The following is a 17364-nucleotide window of genomic DNA, read 5'->3' on the forward strand; positions in this document are numbered from 1 at the left end:
TATGGAAGTTCTCAGGCTAGGGGTCAAACTGGAGTTGCAGCTGCTGGCCTACACCACAGCCACAGCATCTCAGGATCCACGCTGCATCTGTTACCTACACCACAGCTTGCAGCAACGTAGATCCTTTAACCCAATGAGTGAGGTTAGGGATCTAACTCTCATCTTCACAGATACTAGTCGGGTTCTTAACCCACTGAGCCACAACGGGAACTCCTAACTCACCTTATTTTAAAAATATGCCCTCTTTCTAAGCAGTAGCATTGGTGAAAATTCGCTTTTGTGTACTAATTATATTTTGTTCTGAGGCTCACTAAAAGAAACACGTTATTTCTTTAAATGAGAAGCATTTGTGTACTGCTTAAAATCATCTGCTAACCCCAGGATTACATCTATGCCATCACATGAAGCAATGTACAAGTATCTAAACTTCTAAAACCAATTATTTTCATCCTCAAAATATAAAAATGCAAGAAAGCTTTTAATCTTTAACCTGACAAAGATAATACTAAGAAGTTATGGATCACTTGGAAAGTTATTTTGGAGTTCGCTGATGGCTCAGTGGGTTAAGGATCCAGCATTGTCACTGCTGTGGCTCAGGTCACGGCTGTGGCATAGGTTCAATCCCTGGTATGGGAAGTTCTACATGCTGTGGGTGCAATGAAAAAAAAGTTATGGCAGTTATCACTCACTCACATTAGAGCAAAGAAACAGCCCCCAATCTTAACACATAGAAAATAGCACAACAAGCAGCAAGGGCCTTGAACAGGTGGCATGAATGTGTTGTGGTCTTAATCTACACTTTCTCTCACTACACCCAATAGCTCAGAGGAGACAATGCGGACAAATAGGGTTTCCAGGGTTGGGGACAAAGAGGAAACAGTAACTAGCCAAGAGAGTGTTAAGACTCTAAGATCATCACAAGCATTGAAATAGCAATCCTTAGGGAGTTCTTGTTGTGGCTCAGCAGAAACGAATACGACTAGGAACCATGAGGTTGCAGGTTTGATCCCTGGCCTTGCTCAGTGTGTTAAGGATCCAGCATTTCCTTGTGCTGTGGTGTAGGTCACAGACACGGCTTGGATGCTGCATTGCTGTGGCTGTGGTGTAGGCCAGCAGCAACAGCTCCAGTTAGACCCCTAGCTTGGGAACCTCCATATGCTGCAGGTGAGGCCCTGGGGGAAAAAAAAAAAAGTGAAAAAGAAATGGCAATCCTTAGAATCCACCCAGAGAGGCAAGTGGGATAGTAGTGTCATAAATTGCTGGAAAAGTTTAGTCATTGCAGCATTATTTATTATGGAAAAAAGATTCAACAAGAGAATAATTTAAGTCCCTCAAATTATGAGGGACTATTACAGGGCCATTAAAAATGAATGTTTTTTTATAGAGTCACTTGTGGGGAGCTGGCTACATGGTTCCCCAATTATGAAAATCTTTCAAACTGTACACTTCAGATTCATCCAAGTTTCTGTGTATCTGTTACACTTCACTGATTTTAAGTGAGTGCTTTTAACGGTTAGGGAAGTGATTATGGGAATGTTCAATTTTAAAAGGAGTTGGTTAATGAAGTCATTTAAAGTGCAACTTGCTCTCCATATCTGGCTAGGGGTAATTTCTGCTTCTCTGATTGGTTAAAACCAGGACATCTACTTCCTTGTCTTTCTAGTTGCATCTTCTAGGAAGTGCTTCCTTTAGCTGGACAGTTTCAAGAGTGAGGCAACGTGAGGGAATTACTCCTGGGAGTAGTCTGTCTGCAGAGGAGATCTTGGGACCCCAGAAGGGCAGAGAACAGAGTCTGCATCTTCCGTCCTTGTTTCCTTTGTTAGCACTTAACTCTCTCAGTTCCTGGCTGCTTGACAGCGTTTTTTTTTCTTTTTCTTTATGGCCAAACCTGCAACATATGGAAGTTCCTAGGCTGGGGTTCAAACTGGAGCTGCAGCTGATCCCTATGACACAGTCTTGGCAACACCAGATCCTTAACTCACTGAGTGAGGCTAGGGATCAAATCTGCACCCACATAGAGAGAATATCAAGTCCTTGATCCACTGAGTCTCAAAGGGGACTCAGACAACTTATTTTTTATTTTTTGGCCACACCCATGTGGAATTTCCTGGCCAGGGTTTGAACCACGCCACAGCAGTAACCGGAGTCACAGCAGTGACAACACTGAATCTTTAACCTCTAGGCCACCAGGGAACTCCTCTTTGGCAACTTTAGTTTCCGTTTCCCTCAGTTACTGATTGTTACTCCCAGGACCCTGCCATTGCCTCCCAGATTCCCTTTGACACATGGCCAAGTGCACCTGCTTCTTTTCCTCTTACTATAAATCTCATGGCTCTGACCTTGCTTCTAGAACTGGCTTTGATGTTTTTCTTCTCTTGTTTGATCTAGAAGTGGCCCCAGCCCACCTTTGCTTTCTAATTTCTCCTGGCTCCTATGTTGACAAATCATGCTCATCTTCTGCAAATGCCAGTTAAAGGTCAGCAGCCTCTGACCTGTGGGCAAAAGCCCTGGACAAGTGAATTAGATTCTGTGGGCCAAGTATTAGGGCTATGCCCCCATTGGGTATACATGTCCTGACTTCTGGCCTCTCACCTCCATATCAGCCAGATTACTCTCAAGGGTTTGGTAGGAGCCCTTAAAGACCTGCCCCTCCAGGGGACCTCATCTCACTGTGTGACACTATCATGTGAGATTCTAGAGACTGGAAATCCCGACAAGTGGGATTAGCCATGATAACTGAAAAGCTCAGAATGCTGGTGTTGATGCAAATAATCGAACAACAATCTCTAATAAGGAGTAGAAGAGAGTTTTATTCCAGCCAAGCTGGGCCTGGGAGTGCAGTCTCCACCAAAGAAGAAAGTGCTCGGGAGAAGCATGGTTTTCACTACAGTTTTGTATCTGGTCAGAACAGAGCCTACATCAAACATGACAGGGTTACACGTCTTCAAGGTTTCTACAGATAATACACAGTGAGTCAGCACGACCCCTAAGATAATTAATACTCCTTATCTTCAAAGCATTGGCATCACAGGAAGAGGGGCTTATAAGAGCAAAACCCACAAGGTTACAGTTAGTTATATGAGTTGTTTATCAAGAATTATAACTGGGGAGTTCCCGTTGTGGCTCAGTGGTAAGTATCTTTGAGGACGAACGTTTGATCCCTGGCTCTGCTCAGTGGGTTAAGGATGGGGTATTGCAGTGGCTGTGGTGTAGGCTGGCGGCTATAGCTCTGATTTGACCTGTAGCCTGGGACCTTTCAGATGCTGTGGGTGTGACCCTAAAAATAAAATAGTGTATGACAAAGATAAGTCAAAATCTATCCATCTTAATTTAATCCTAAGAAGTTGTTCAATTGTGAACACTTTTAGAAACCATCTTCAAATGTTCTCTGTAAGTAGTATGTATACCGAGCTTTCAGGAAAATCTGTCCTATTGTGGGGAGGTTCACAAATCTATACATGTTCACTGACATTTACGCCACATTCTATTTACATAATACCAAATAACTGATCTGACAAGAGAAAGACATTTCTGATATTAAATTCCAAGCTGTAAATCAAGATTGCCAAATTATAAAGCAGTAATGCTCTTTCAAACACATATGGAAATACTCATGCTCATTCTATAATGCTGTATTCTATTTGACAGTCCCTATGGTTGTAAACTGCAGCAAATTTCTTTCATAGTGTTAGCCATTTACTGGCTCCTAACATAAAAATTTCTTGATTTCCCCCTATTAGTATTGCCTCTAAGCACACACAGGAAAACAGAACTGTAATTGAAAAAGGAATGTTTTATGGTCTTAATTTCTCACTCGTGGGAACAGTTTTTGACTCCCGCTGTTTTGTTCTCTCCAACTGGAATTTACAGGATTAAGAGTTAACATCTAAATTGTTGTGACTACAGTATAGAGTTCTAAACCCAGGGATGAATTCGGATAATCTTCAAAGACTGGATGCAAAATACACAGTACAATGCTTCCGATAAAAATAAACTGCAAAACTGTCTCCATCTCTAGAGTTTCTGGCAACTGAAAACAGTGAAGAGAGATAACAAACGGTGAAGAGAGATTTAAGATCTCAGAAGTCAGATAGCGGTCTGTGACCCGGTGCTCCCTCTCACCACCCCCTTCTCTGATAGACAGTTAACAAGGACAGTTTTTTTGGGGGTGCCTCACAAAATGTGGAAGTTCCTGGGCCAGGAACTGAACCCGTGCCATAGCAGCGACAACACCAGATCGTTAACCTGCTGAGCCACAGGGCAACTCCAGAATACTTATTTTGCAGAATATGTACTCTTTCCTGGGACTGCCAGAAAATTAGGAGGCCTGCAGTAAAAACATGAGTTTTCAAATCTTTTCTCTTTTTCCTGTTTCGTCTTTTTTAGGGCCACACCCGAGGCATATGGAAGTTCCTAGGCTAGGAGTCAAATTGGACCTGTAGTCACTGGCCTATGCCACAGCAATTCGGGATCCAAGCCACATCTGCGACCTACCCCACAGCTCACAGCAACGCTGGATCCTCAACTCACTAAGTGAGGCCAGGAATTGAACCTGAGTCCTCATGGATACTACTCAGGTTTGTTACTACTGTTCCACCACAGAAACCCCTCTTTTTTCTTTTTTTGGCCACACCCACAGCATGTGGAAGTTCCCAGGGCTGGGGCTTGAACCTGAACCATCACAGAGACAACAATAGATCAATGCTATATCTCCTATTTGGGAGGAGTTCCTGTGTTACAGCAGGAACTCCTCCCAAATATTTTCTGTTGAAGAATATGACTTTGAAAACTCCCACCAATTTTATGTATCAAAAGCCTGCTGAGGTCTAAAACATACATATCACTTAATAGTAATGTTGCTTGCTACTTGTTAAAGTAGATGTGCTGATTTAAAGTTACCTGAAACTTAGGCATCTAGTCACATTCAATATAAATATTCTAGAGTTTACTTAAAAAATCTGGACTATTTTCACAAAGCTCCCAAAAAATCATATTAAAGCAGACACTAAGAATCTATGACTTGACTTTTTTTTTTTAAGTATAATGAGATTATAACTAGGACAATTTAGGAAAAGATTCATGTTTGATAAAGGAGAATAGTAGTTTTCTCTGTTTATAGTATACCACACAGACACTTTTATTTTTTCTTAAACTGTTTGAAATGTTTGCAAAAAGCAAAATGCTCTGATGAATAATTATAAATAACATGTAGTCATAAAAAAGGTTCTGAAACTTTAAGAACAATTATAACACAACCTTGACTTTAGATGGCCAGTAGTTTTTTACGTCAACAAGACCTTCCATGGCTGATTTTATAAAAGCTTAGGTAAAAATTCTACTCCCTGAGATTATCAATCCTTTTATTATAATAGCCTAGGGCTTCGTTTTATTTATTACTATGGCTTCAATTTTATTTTGGAAGTGAAACTTCTGCAAGTCTAACCTTATATCTAACATCACCCTTGCTTTATATCACATTATGGGATAATACACTTCAGGAACTGAAGTGTGTTGTATATTTTCATTTCAAAAACACCCACAAACTAAAACAGATATTTAAAATCTTTATTGTTTCATCATCAAAAGTTTTCTTTCCATAGAAGAATGGCAATGCAGGATCAGTGCACATTCTATGGAAAATTCATACCTTAAGTAATTAGCCTAGAAATCAGAGACAGCACTATGTCAAGCTAGTGTGCAAGGTCAGGGACACAATGCTGCCAGTGCGATTAGTATACAGGAAGAATACGCAGCTGTTAGAAAAAGAATCTATGGCCAAGTAAATAAAATAGTAGCAGTGCCCTGCACTGACATTCTAGAACAGAAAATGGGGAAGGACCAGAAAATGTACTTTCGGCAAAAACAAACAAAAAATTCAACAAAACTGAGTAGATCACAGGCACTGAGTTCCCAACTGTGTTACCAGCTGCCTAGTCCACATGGACCTGGCCCTTGCTCTTCAAATCTACCACAGGGTCATACCATGAGCCATTTTCAGCCTGTGTGTAAGGGTGCTGGCCACGTGCGGGCATGTCATGCTGCTTCCTATCTCACAGCTAAAAGTAGCTACCTGGGTTAGGCAATAAAACCTGTGGTGTTCAGACATCTTTAGTAAAAAGCTGAACAAACTCATACTTTGTTCCCATTTTTGGAGAAATCAACTTTATAAAACAACGAAAGATAGCTTGTCATGATTACTCAGTTTTGTCTGAAGGCAAAACTATTGATGTAAGTACACCAAACAAACATACAAACAAATGTCTTTAACAAAATACCATCAGGCCACCTTGAACATCTGTATAACTAGCTTCTGAAAAAAGCACTGATAATTGTGAGATGCAGACGACCACTACAATTTGATCATGCCTGGTTACTGGGAATTTTTTGGTCAGGTTTGTGTCTGAAGCTGCTATGCAGCTGAATTTGGCTATTCTGCATTAATTCACACAATCAAGGCCATTTATAAAAGGAAACAGCAGATCTATGAGGGTGAAAGTAAAAATCAACACAGCTGAGAGGTATACAAGAAACACGTCTTAAATTTTTTAAAATTACATTACGATATAACCTTAGGGAATAAGAAGTACAATGACATGGTCTAAATCTTGAGCTATTAATACATGAATGACGTGTTAATCACGTCAAGGCCTCGAAGGCAGGGGTACTCTGAATGTATGGTGTAGCAATCACCTTCCAGGTGCATTAAGCACCTCTAATTTAACGTGTTATTAAATCATACTGGAAAAGTTATTTTACTCAATATATACAATGTATAAAATAAGTTAAAAAGAGGAAGCAGGGAAAGACTTTCTATGTAGGATGCAAACATACAACTTTGCCACGTCAGTACTAGTCCCATGTGTCCCTTTACTCACATAAGACATTAAAGGCTGAAAGAAGATCAAAAATTTCACTTATAAATAGAAACAGGATTCAAAAAACAGAATTCCAATGCTGTTTCTTCCCACAATGCAACTCACTCTACTTTAACTATAATAAACATAAATAAAAACCATATCTCAAACATCTGTTTTCACACCCTACCTTTAACAATAAATTCTTCTAACAATTGAGAATAAAAGCACTCCTCTGTAGCAATTCTGTAAAATAATTTTCAATTCACAAAACACCTGCTTTCTGGCAAAACCAGCAACCGCTTATGGAGGGCACTGCATTAATATTTGGCCCCTGTGAGGTATCAATGCAGCTATATTTGCACTGAGAAAAGAGTCTATAAGGTATGCTAATGGTCTGCATGTTTACATAAAATTGGGAGTGATGTCAACCTGACTGATTGAAAAAATATTATTTTTATAACTTTGTGTAGGCATGGAAATTAAATAATTTTAAGGAAAAAATAAACAACTTTAACCCAGTAACAGCCAGCAGAACTCTAATTCCCAACCAATGCAAATGTGGTTATTACATTTAAATAATGTTTAACATTGTATATTGATTAAACAAAAACTGAACAGGGAAAACACATAAATATTTAAATTCAGCAGGACACCACAGAAAGCATACTAGAGATAAGTGTGAAATCAGTCAAGCTTTTCCAAAAGAGAAAATCCTTTTAATCCTTCAGCAAGTCTCTGAAAATAGTATGCTTACAATGCAAGTGAGCCGGGAGCACCTGAAATGCCCCCAGGAGGCCTGCTGCACTGCTCAGCATCACCGCCCCATCTCCCGTGTGCACTGTCGGCCGAGAAATGACAGGAAGTCCCTGTGACAATAGTTCATTAACTCCTTTCACCACTGCTGCCAGCTGAAGTCATCATTGCTTCCAAAGACCAAGAAAAAGCCCAGGATAGTTGCAAAGATGACTGTGTTTCCTGTGAGGACAAGTGCACAAGCTCCCCACTCAATCTGTGGACATTAGACAGAAACGGTCAGTTAATAGACAGGAAAAACAACAAGGAAATGAAGAGCGAATCAAGGCTCTAGCTGTATTCCAATCATGATCCAGAACAAAGGGACTTGTAGTGATAACTCTGACACTGCAGAACACTTAATGGTACTTCTACATTGCTGTTCTTGTCTAGCTCCAGTTCCTTTAAAGAGACAGAAAGTCATGAAAGATGAATAATTATTCAAAAGCAAGCTTGCCTTCTGGCCTATGAGGAGGCAGTGTAGAACTCCACAATTTTCTGTTTACAGATCAATCTGTTCCAACTCTTCTTTAGTGAATCTAAAAATTTTTATCTAGAGAGCAGATTCAATTTAAAGTATCAAGAGATGCAGACACACTTGGGGACATTCTTTTAAAGAGGCAGGGGAGTAATTGCCCTCTTCAGGTGCAAGGGTGCCAGCCTGTCCTCTCTGCAGTCTCTATCTCCCCAGAGGCGGAGGAGTGAATCTGCCTGGGGAGTCCAGGAGGCCCCTTCTAATGTTCGGTACTCTCCCACCTGCAGAAAACACAAGATCTCCAGCCTTCCATGTTTTAAGCTGTACAGGGCAGCCCTGTGGGATGTTTGGCGCTGGTTGAGATCGAAGTATTGGCAAGCCAACTCTTGCTGCTAATGCTCCCCAATATTTTCATCAGTTAACAACAAGAGTAAGATTTTTATCTCTTATTCTCTAGGCTCCTATGTCCCTGGTCTCTTTTTCATGTCATTTAACAAAAACCTTTTTTTCTGAGAGAAACTCGACCCAGTCTGATGTAAAATCCTGTGTAGAAAAATGCTTTCACTTACCAGGTGTGCTCTGGCAAATACAATAGGGAGTCCAAAAGCTGAGACCACAATGCCTGTTGTGAGAAATATGGCAAGTTCCTTACAGGCGTTACTCATAGCATCTGTATCATCCACTAATCTTCTTGCTATGCAGTATGGAATAGGTGAAAGGATATAAAAAAACAGAACAAAGAGGGGCCAGTATTGGCTAAAAAAAGAAAAATAAATTAATGTAAGTTTTTGCTATCTTTGTCATTTTCCTACATACTGCAAGGTATAAAATATGACATAGGGAGTTTCTTCATGGTGCAGCAGGTTAAGGAACTGGCATTGTCACTGTAATGGCTTGGCACAGGTTTGACCCCTGGCCCTGGAACTTTCACATGCCATGGGCACAGCCAGAAAAAAGAAAAGAAAGAAAAGCTATAATCCGAGCACTGAAAAGAGAAACAATTAGAGTCATAGTATTTTTAAAATTAATTATGATACAATGAGTAAATATTCCTTAAATTATAAGAAAATGCTTTATGAACTGTAACAGTTGGAATCAAAGCCCAGAGTAAAAAGGAATTTTTTCATTTTAGGTTATAGTAAAAAGGCATATGAAAAGTGGGATTATTAATTCAGTAGTTTTTAAAATTCAAGATTCATGCCCTTGACTTCTAATATCTTGCCTTAGTCTGAAACTTGAATATCCCCCAAACTTTTCTTAGGTCACTTAGGAACTCCCAAAATACTGAAATCAAAATATAGAAAAAAGGAATTCCCATCGTGACTCAGTAGTTAACTAGGAATCTGACTAGGAACCAGGAGGTTTGCTCATTAGGTTAAGGATCTGGCACTGCTATGAGCTGTGGTGTGGGTCGCAGACGTGGCTCAGAACTGTAGACCAGTAGCTACAGTTCTGATTTGACCCTTAGTGTGGGAACTCGCATATGCTGCAGACAAAAAAAAAAAGAAAAAGAGAGAGAGAGATAGCTTTTAAAACTGCCATAAAATAAAATAAACATCATAATGGAGATTTACTTGCACTTAGGGCTCATGATAAGCAAGATTTATCTTTCTTTTTTTCTAAAAATCTTTTCCTAAATATTTTAAGAATAAAAAATGGAAAGAAGGGGAAAAGCATGCCAAAAATACAAAGGCACAAAAAGTGAAAAATCAAGGTTGCCTGTGCCTTCCCTGCTTTCTCCTTCCTACTCTCCTACTGATGTGGATCTTTCCGTATTTCCACATAGATAAACTGTAAAAATGTGAATGAATCACTGCACTTTTTCATTTAACAATATATCCTGTTCCACATATTAGCAAACACAGCTCTTCTTCATTCAGCTTTTGGCATGCCTCCAGCATGTGGAAGTTCCTGGACCACGATGGAACCCATGCCACAGCAATGACCCAAGTTGCTGCAGTGATAATGCCAGATACTTAACCCACTGCACTTCAAGGGAACTCCTCCTCATTCTTTTCAAAATTGCCTAGTATTTCCACTAACAGATGAACTAGAATTTACCATTTTTCTTTTGACAGACTTTCAGAATGCTTTCAGGGTTTGTTCTTGTTGTTGTTATTATAAACAAGGCTACCATGAACATCCATACTCTCCCCCAACTACACATCTTTGCTAACATCTGCAAGTACATTTGTATGAGTAATTCTAAGAAGTGGAATGGCTGCTTCAAATAAAACATACATTTTGAGAGCTAGCTGTAAACCAGCTTCCCAGAATTGTACCTATGTAAACTTCTACCCATAGTACATGACAATTCTTATTTGGCCTTATCTTTTATCTTTGCTAATGGATTTCATTTAATTTTGAGTGAGGCTGAGTATATTTTAATGTGCTTTTTTCCGTATCTGTTGTTTATTTTCCTATTGAATTGTCTATATATTTTTTTAATAATTTATCCTACTAATTTTTAAAAGTTCTTTCTGTCCTAAGGATAGTAATTGTTTACATGACTTTTTTTTCTTTGTCAGTTGCTCTTAACTCTGCTCACAGTTATTCTGCCATTAAGGACTTAGCAGTAGTCAAGGAACAATAGCCAAAGGCTTTTTTGTACACTGCTGTCCTAAAATTTTTACAAACAAATTTTAGGTGAAGACTTAAAGTTTGTCCTTGGTAAATGACTATTTCTCAGGATTACTTCTATTTCAGTAAAAAAAATTATGCTTAAACACTCAAAAAGACAAAAATGTTACATACTTGTATATTGGAAGGGCACATCCAAGCATCAAAAACATCAGCCCAATTGCTCCTCCAAAGGACAAACTAATCAAAGCTGCAAATAAAGTAAATGATAAAAAGTCAAACAGAAATATCAAGAAAATTAAACTAATACTATTTTAAATTAATATTACCATTCACAGTCTGAACATTACCTGGGATCCCAGAAGCAAAGACAAAACAAAACAAATGAAAAAAACAAAATGTATTGAAAGTAAGTCAAAAGCTGATGTTATCCGGTTTCAGAATTAGTCTTTTGTGGCATCTTCAAAGAAAAAGAAAGCAATACTGATTTTCAAAGCCCTGACCTCTTGCAGTCAGCTTTACTGGACTTGAGAAGCTTCGTCTAGGGGAAAACCTCTCCTGATCAGTTACTGCTTCTTGCACGTACACCCCCAACTTGCACAGATGAAAGGGTGTCCAAGGATATCTGTAGTCAATAATCTCAATCAATTAATGTTGCTACAGATCTTTAAATAGTTCGAAAAACTATAGTTGGGTTTCTTAAGTTCCTACACATTAGAAAATGTTCAGGATAATAGGAATAATCCCTCTGCGGTATCACTATTTTAAGACATTATCACAAGTGATGCATTCTATAGGTGAAATATAGTTTCTAAAGTCACACCCACACAAACCTACACAAAGTGTTATATTATAGTGTTTTCATATGTTATCAGCAAGCAGAAACAACCTTCTTGAATATGCATAATTAATCAATGACCTATAATTAAGCAAAGAAATAAATAATCAATTCATCTTTGAGTTCCATATAACCTATATTTCTGCAACTACAGTGGCTAAGAGAACAACCTAGATCTTTAAAAAAAAAAAAAAAGAATGCAGTCTGTTAGCTTTAACAGAAATGTTAAAACTCAGAAGAGCTGTTGAAAGTCAACAAGTTACGGAGACAAAATCCAACATATACAAACCAAAATTAACACTAAAGGAGTTAAATACTGCTCAGTACTACTGATACACTTCTCCGAATTAAAATGGTCATAATCAAGGACATTCACTGACATGGGAGCCAGGCAGATTTAGTTTTCATTCAGATCACTGATGTAGGTCGTGTCAACCCTGAACACATTCACTTAGGCCTTAATGCCATTATATTTTCAGTTACGCACAGAAAAGAAAAAGAAACACTTGTACTTTAATTTATGGCAGATGAGGAACCTCAGGTTTACAAGGAAATGTGATGTAAACAGTGAGAAAAATACTGAGTTTACCATTTGTTTTGTCTGGTTCAAGACAGGTTCTCATAAGCTGGTCCTGATGCCTTGTGAGGACACACCTCACCCCACGCTGGCAGCCCTTGGTCTCAGCCCTGAAGCTGCACCAGTCCCCTTCCTTTCCCTGGAAATCGGCCGGCTCCCTCACCCACAGGGCCTTTACATATGCTGTCCCTTCTACCTCAAGCACATTTCCATTCACTCTTTTCATGCAAGAAACATCTACAGAAAGCCTAACGGTGATGGGGACATGTTAATAAACAAGGCCAGGCTGTATCTCCTTCACAGAGCTTGCATTCTTGTCCCAGTCCTTGCCTCTTTCCACCAAGAACTATTTTTCCTTCAGATCTCAGCCCAGGCCCCTCTTTCTCAGTGAAAATTTCCCAACCCCCCTGACTAAACCAATTCTCCCTATTTACGTTTATTCATTCATTCAGCAAATATCTATTAAGCACCTAAAATGTGTCACACACCGTTTCTGACACTGGAGGCAGAGCAATGAAAAGAAATCAAAGCTCCAGCTCTCATGAAGCTTAGTTGTGGTTGAAGAATAAAGGGATTTTAAAAAAGTAAGCAAATAAATGTCAAATGCTATGAATTTTTTCGAGTAAGGGGGTGGGAGTGCTACTCTAGACACAGTGGCCAGGAAGACACCTCTGAGGAGGCGACTTCTGAGACCTATATGAAATGAAGATGGGAATCAATTACGTGGCTATCTGGGGGAACATTCCAGGCTGAGGCATAGGCCTGTGTGGATACTCTTTCTCTGTACGCTTCCCCTGTACTCATCGATCACAGCTGTGATGTTATACTGATTTATTTCTATTTGGCTTTCCTTCTAAAGCTGTTCGCATCACAAGAGCAGGGAAAAATTCTGTGGTTGATGCTCAGGCTTTAGCTCTTAACACTCAATAATAAATATTTGCAGAATGAAGGAAAGGAATGAAAGGGAAGAGAGAGGGAGATGAAAATAAAGAGAGGAGAACCCAATGTAGCAGAACAGAAACAGCACCTAACGGAGAGTCAGGAGGCCCTGGGTCCCAGCTCCTACCAGCCACTTATGAGCTGACCAAGTAAGTTCTCTTAGTGTCAGTTCTTTCTTCCGTAAGAGCTGGACTAGGTAAAAAATACAAACACTTCTCTGAACACTATATATACTTGTTACAAGACATACGAAAGAAGTAAAAAACCACCTCCACTTTTTGAGATGTAACTGCTAAACAGCTAAATTCATCACTATAATAATGTCTTATTTATTCGAAAGCCATTTATCCAGAACATATCTTAGAATCTTGAAGGAAACAGAGAAAATAGATGTCTCAAAGCCCCACACACTAAAGCTACTATTCTTTTATTTTGCTTTTTAGGGCCTCACTCACAGCATATGGAAGTTTCCAGGCTAAGTATCAAATTGGAGCTGCAGCTGCCGGCCTACACCACAGCCACACCAACTCAGGATCCAAGCTTCGTCTGTGACCTACACCACAGCTCACGGTGGCAACGCCTGATCCCTGACCCACTGAGCAAGTCATCAAACCCACATTATCATGGATACTAGATGGATTTGTTTCTGCTGCACCACAGTGGGAATTCCTAAAGCTACTATTCTTTATAAACAGATACTTAGGCTCTTATTCAGAAGTCATTCGTTTTTTGTGACAATTGTGTGTGAATTCTGGTGGAATAAAACCTTCTTATTTTAAAGAATCATATATATATCTCAATAGGCAATAAAAGTACCCAGAACAAAGTTTAGTAAAAAGTAAAAAGTAACTTTGTTTTCTGGGAAGTGACTGCTGTTATCTGTATCTTGTGATGAAAAAATATGGTAGGCTTATTTTGTTCCCATATGGAAACAAATGAGAAATAAGAGGGAGAGCTGCATACAAGCAAAATTTGCCCTCTGGACAGAGGAAACTGAAAAAAAAAAAAAAAAAAAAGGTTAAATCGGGCATAAAAATCTCAAAAGGCATATCAGATCTGTGATTATCTTGGCCAAGAGATAAATAGCCTTAGGACTTGCTCGCTGAGGTTAACTAGGTTCTATGACAGAACAATTACTTAAGTTCTTATAGTCAAAAAAGAGTCTAAATTCTTTGAGTACACTCCTAAAAAGTAACTGAAGATAATTTTCTTAAAAAAAAAATCAAGAAACTAAAATGAGGTACGAGTCAGGTATCAAAAATAATTTTATGTGACATCTAACTCCTAGTCATATAGGATGAGATAAATGCCAAAGGAGCTAAATAGACTGCTCAAAAGTGTTCTCAAAAGTTGTAAAGTTTCTCCAATCTTATAAAATCAGCAACTAGGCTGATTTATATACAAACTTCATCATTTGTGTATAAATGGTTGTCCTAAGTGACCCATCAACAAGACAAAATTTTATACTGTAATTGAGTGATGCAACATTCAGAAGGCAAAACTTATGAGTCTGGTTTCTCCTCCCAAAGCCTGAAGGCCAGGGATGGAACAGCCCAATTATCTAATCTCTCAAGAGATCAACTAGGTGCTGGTTCCACCATTACAAAGAGATTAGGAGAAGGGACCAATTCCCTAACTTGAGAATGACCAGAAAAATCCAGTATTTAACAGAGTAACAGGCCAATGGTTTAAGAAATAAGTCACGAATTCAATGATAACACTCCCACCTAATATAAAGATGAGCCAACTGGAAGAAAACATCCTGATAAACAGTGGTAACAATCAGAAAATCTTACTGAAACCAAAAGTGTAAGTACAATTCCATTTGAGACACTTTCAGGTGATTAATATTTTTCAAGGTCCACAATTACAAAGTTATTTTCCCAAGAGAGAGACCCCTATATTTACTGACAGTAAAGAAACGGAGAAAACCTGGGAAATTGTCAACATCCTATAAAGCACAGCATTCTACCATAACTATCTTTCACATAAGGATTTTAAAAGGTCTATCTATTATAGTTCAAAAGAAGACTGAAAAGTACCTCAGGTGCTCAACTGACAATGTTTTCTGGGAAATGAAATGTTTTCAGATGTTACAAATTAATAAACAGTAAAAATGAGACTGGGAAAGAAGCTCAACAAAGTTCTCCATAAAGAAAATGGAAAAAAAAATAGAGAAAAACACCGCTATTAAAGTTCTTCACTTCCTGCTTGCCTGCCTCTTCTACAAAGCCGCAGGTCAGGAAATCAATGTAACTAGTTGTCAAGAATTAAGTTAAAAACACTGTTAATGGTATGTGCTTCTAACCACGCCAACAAAACTACCAGAGTTGGAAAGAATGCAACATTCCGTATCTCTAAAGGGAATATGCGAATAAATGAGTACTTTAAAAAACCCAACTGAATAAAAACTTCGAAACGTGAAAAGCCTCGACGTGCAACTCTGGAGAGGGCAGGGAACAGGGGCCTTTGGGGTCGCCCACAGGGTCTAACCTCTCAGACCAACACCACAAATCAAAATGCATCCGTTTTCGGAGCATAAAACTCCGAGTGCAAGTGGATGTGATGCCCAAGGTTTGGGAAAGAAGCATCCCTGAGTCCTTCCAGGGCATTTCTGGGGGACTCAGTTCGACTCAGCAAAGACCGCACTTGTGCCTTTAACTGGGAAATGACACTGATTTTCCACAACTGGCATCTCTAGCGACCTCATCCCCCTCGAAACCACACTCAGCCCGCCTCGCTCTCGGATGCGAACTCTGCAAAACGTATGTGATGGCCCGAGCGGTTGCGGGACTCCAACACCCCGAAGCCACTTCATTCTCCGGGCGGGGGGCGAGTGGTGGGAACGAGGCTGCCGAGCTCAGCAGAAAGTGGGGGCTGCCCGGGAAGCCTCCGACCCCGTCGTCCTTGCCCCGAGGCCACAGTGCCCGCCTCGGCTCCAAGGCGGGGAAGGTGAAGGCGGGGGGCGGGGGTCGGCCACCAGAGCAGGGACTCCGCGGCGCGCGCCCGGCCCCGGGAGGCGGCGTGCGGGGCCCGTGTGGGCCCCTCTCGACGTCCCTCGAGGCGGCAGCCCAGCCCTCCAGCGCCCAACGCCCCAGGCTCACCTTTGATGCCGGCCATGGCGGTGACGTCGCTCCTGTCTCCGGGACCCCAGGCGGCGGCAGCAGCTGCGGGGAGACCCGAGACTCGCGGCGACGGCGTCCAGACAACACCCGGAAGTGCGCGACACAGCACTTCCGCCGCCGGCTCGCGCTCGCGCGGGGGCGCGGGGGTGTGGGGGGCGCGCCGGGGTGGGGGCGGTCGGGCCGACCCCTCCTTCCGCGCCTCCGCTCCTGCGCGGTCGCTGCCCTTTGAGGCTTCCCGCCGCCGCCGCCGCCCGGTTCCGGGGTGGTGGAGACTGCTGCGCGGTGTTCCGTGCAGTGTCAGGGAAGCTCTGTTCTGGAGCCCCCATCGTGGTTCCCGCAACCCCCTACATCCTTTGAAGGAGGAGAAGGGAGCGAGAGTGACCATTGTCCTTTGGGAGGCATTTGGGGGATCCTTTTGCATTCTTCAAAGCCCAACCAGTTCTCTCTCTTCTTCATCTTGTGATAAAGGAACAATAAAGCCAGTTAACTGGTCTGCATGCAGCTCCTCGATTTCCGACACAGAGCTAGCGTTCTGATGAGACCCACCTCCGGAGATAGGAGCGGCGGGACCCAGTAACAGGTGGATTTAATACAAATCTGAGCTCTTGGGAGTCTGTGAGAATCGGTTTTTGGTAGTAACAGAGCTAAGCAAAAATGGTGAAAGCAGAGGTACAAATACAATTATTTAAGTCATCCTAGAAATCGAACATTTACTATGTGTGGGGAATAGGGGTGGGCACCGAGGTGTGCAAAACTAGGTATGGCTTCTACCCTTAAGGAACTTGCGGTTTGGTGAGAGAATGACTCGAAAAAGCGTAAAATTGCAACGATGATAATTGCTAGGAAAATCGGTAGATAGTCCTATTAAAGCCTTTGAATTAGATCAGAAGAGATTTCCCTGAGGAAGGGACTACAGGGGGATGACCAGGTGTGTAACTAGGAGACAAAGGGAAAGGCATTAAGGGGAGGGGATAGTGTCTGCCTGGGCGGGCCAGCGGTGAGCTTTGGCGGCCAACTGTGGGAGCCTGGAGCTTGGTCTGTTGAGAGGAGAGAAGGCCAATGGTGCTAATCGGGGTTGAGGTGAGCCAGATTGGTAATACAGCAGAGTCCTAGAGAAGAAGTTTTGTTTTTTCATCTGAGCAATGAGAATCTTTCGAAGGATTTAAAAAGATACAGGTGGC

At 40.9% G+C, this 17364-nt stretch overlaps 1 protein-coding gene across 1 annotated transcript; it reads right to left on the reverse strand.

Moving 5' to 3' along the window:
* Positions 1–5551: 5551 nt before the first annotated feature.
* On the reverse strand, positions 5552–16298 carry LEPROTL1 (leptin receptor overlapping transcript like 1). Its single transcript, XM_047772551.1, has 4 exons — positions 16163–16298; positions 10879–10954; positions 8694–8880; positions 5552–7866 (listed from the first exon to the last, which is right to left on the reverse strand). Exons 1-4 carry the CDS (start codon positions 16176–16178, stop codon positions 7750–7752), a joined length of 396 nt encoding a protein of 131 aa, XP_047628507.1. The 5' UTR covers positions 16179–16298; the 3' UTR covers positions 5552–7749.
* Between the last annotated feature and the right edge of the window lie 1066 nt (positions 16299–17364).

Source organism: Phacochoerus africanus, chromosome 3 (genome assembly GCF_016906955.1).
Source record: "Phacochoerus africanus isolate WHEZ1 chromosome 3, ROS_Pafr_v1, whole genome shotgun sequence".
In the NCBI taxonomy this organism is placed as follows: Eukaryota; Metazoa; Chordata; class Mammalia; order Artiodactyla; family Suidae; genus Phacochoerus; species Phacochoerus africanus.

What these genes read in the sequence shown, in the direction of transcription:
- LEPROTL1 (XM_047772551.1), bottom strand. An exon ending in TGTGCCCTTCCAATATACAA is followed by an intron (nt 8,881 to 10,878) that starts GTATGTAACATT and finishes TTCTTTTTTTAG; the next exon opens with CCAATACTGGCCCCTCTTTG. An exon ending in TATTTGCCAGAGCACACCTG is followed by an intron (nt 7,867 to 8,693) that starts GTAAGTGAAAGC and finishes TAATGTCCACAG; the next exon opens with ATTGAGTGGGGAGCTTGTGC.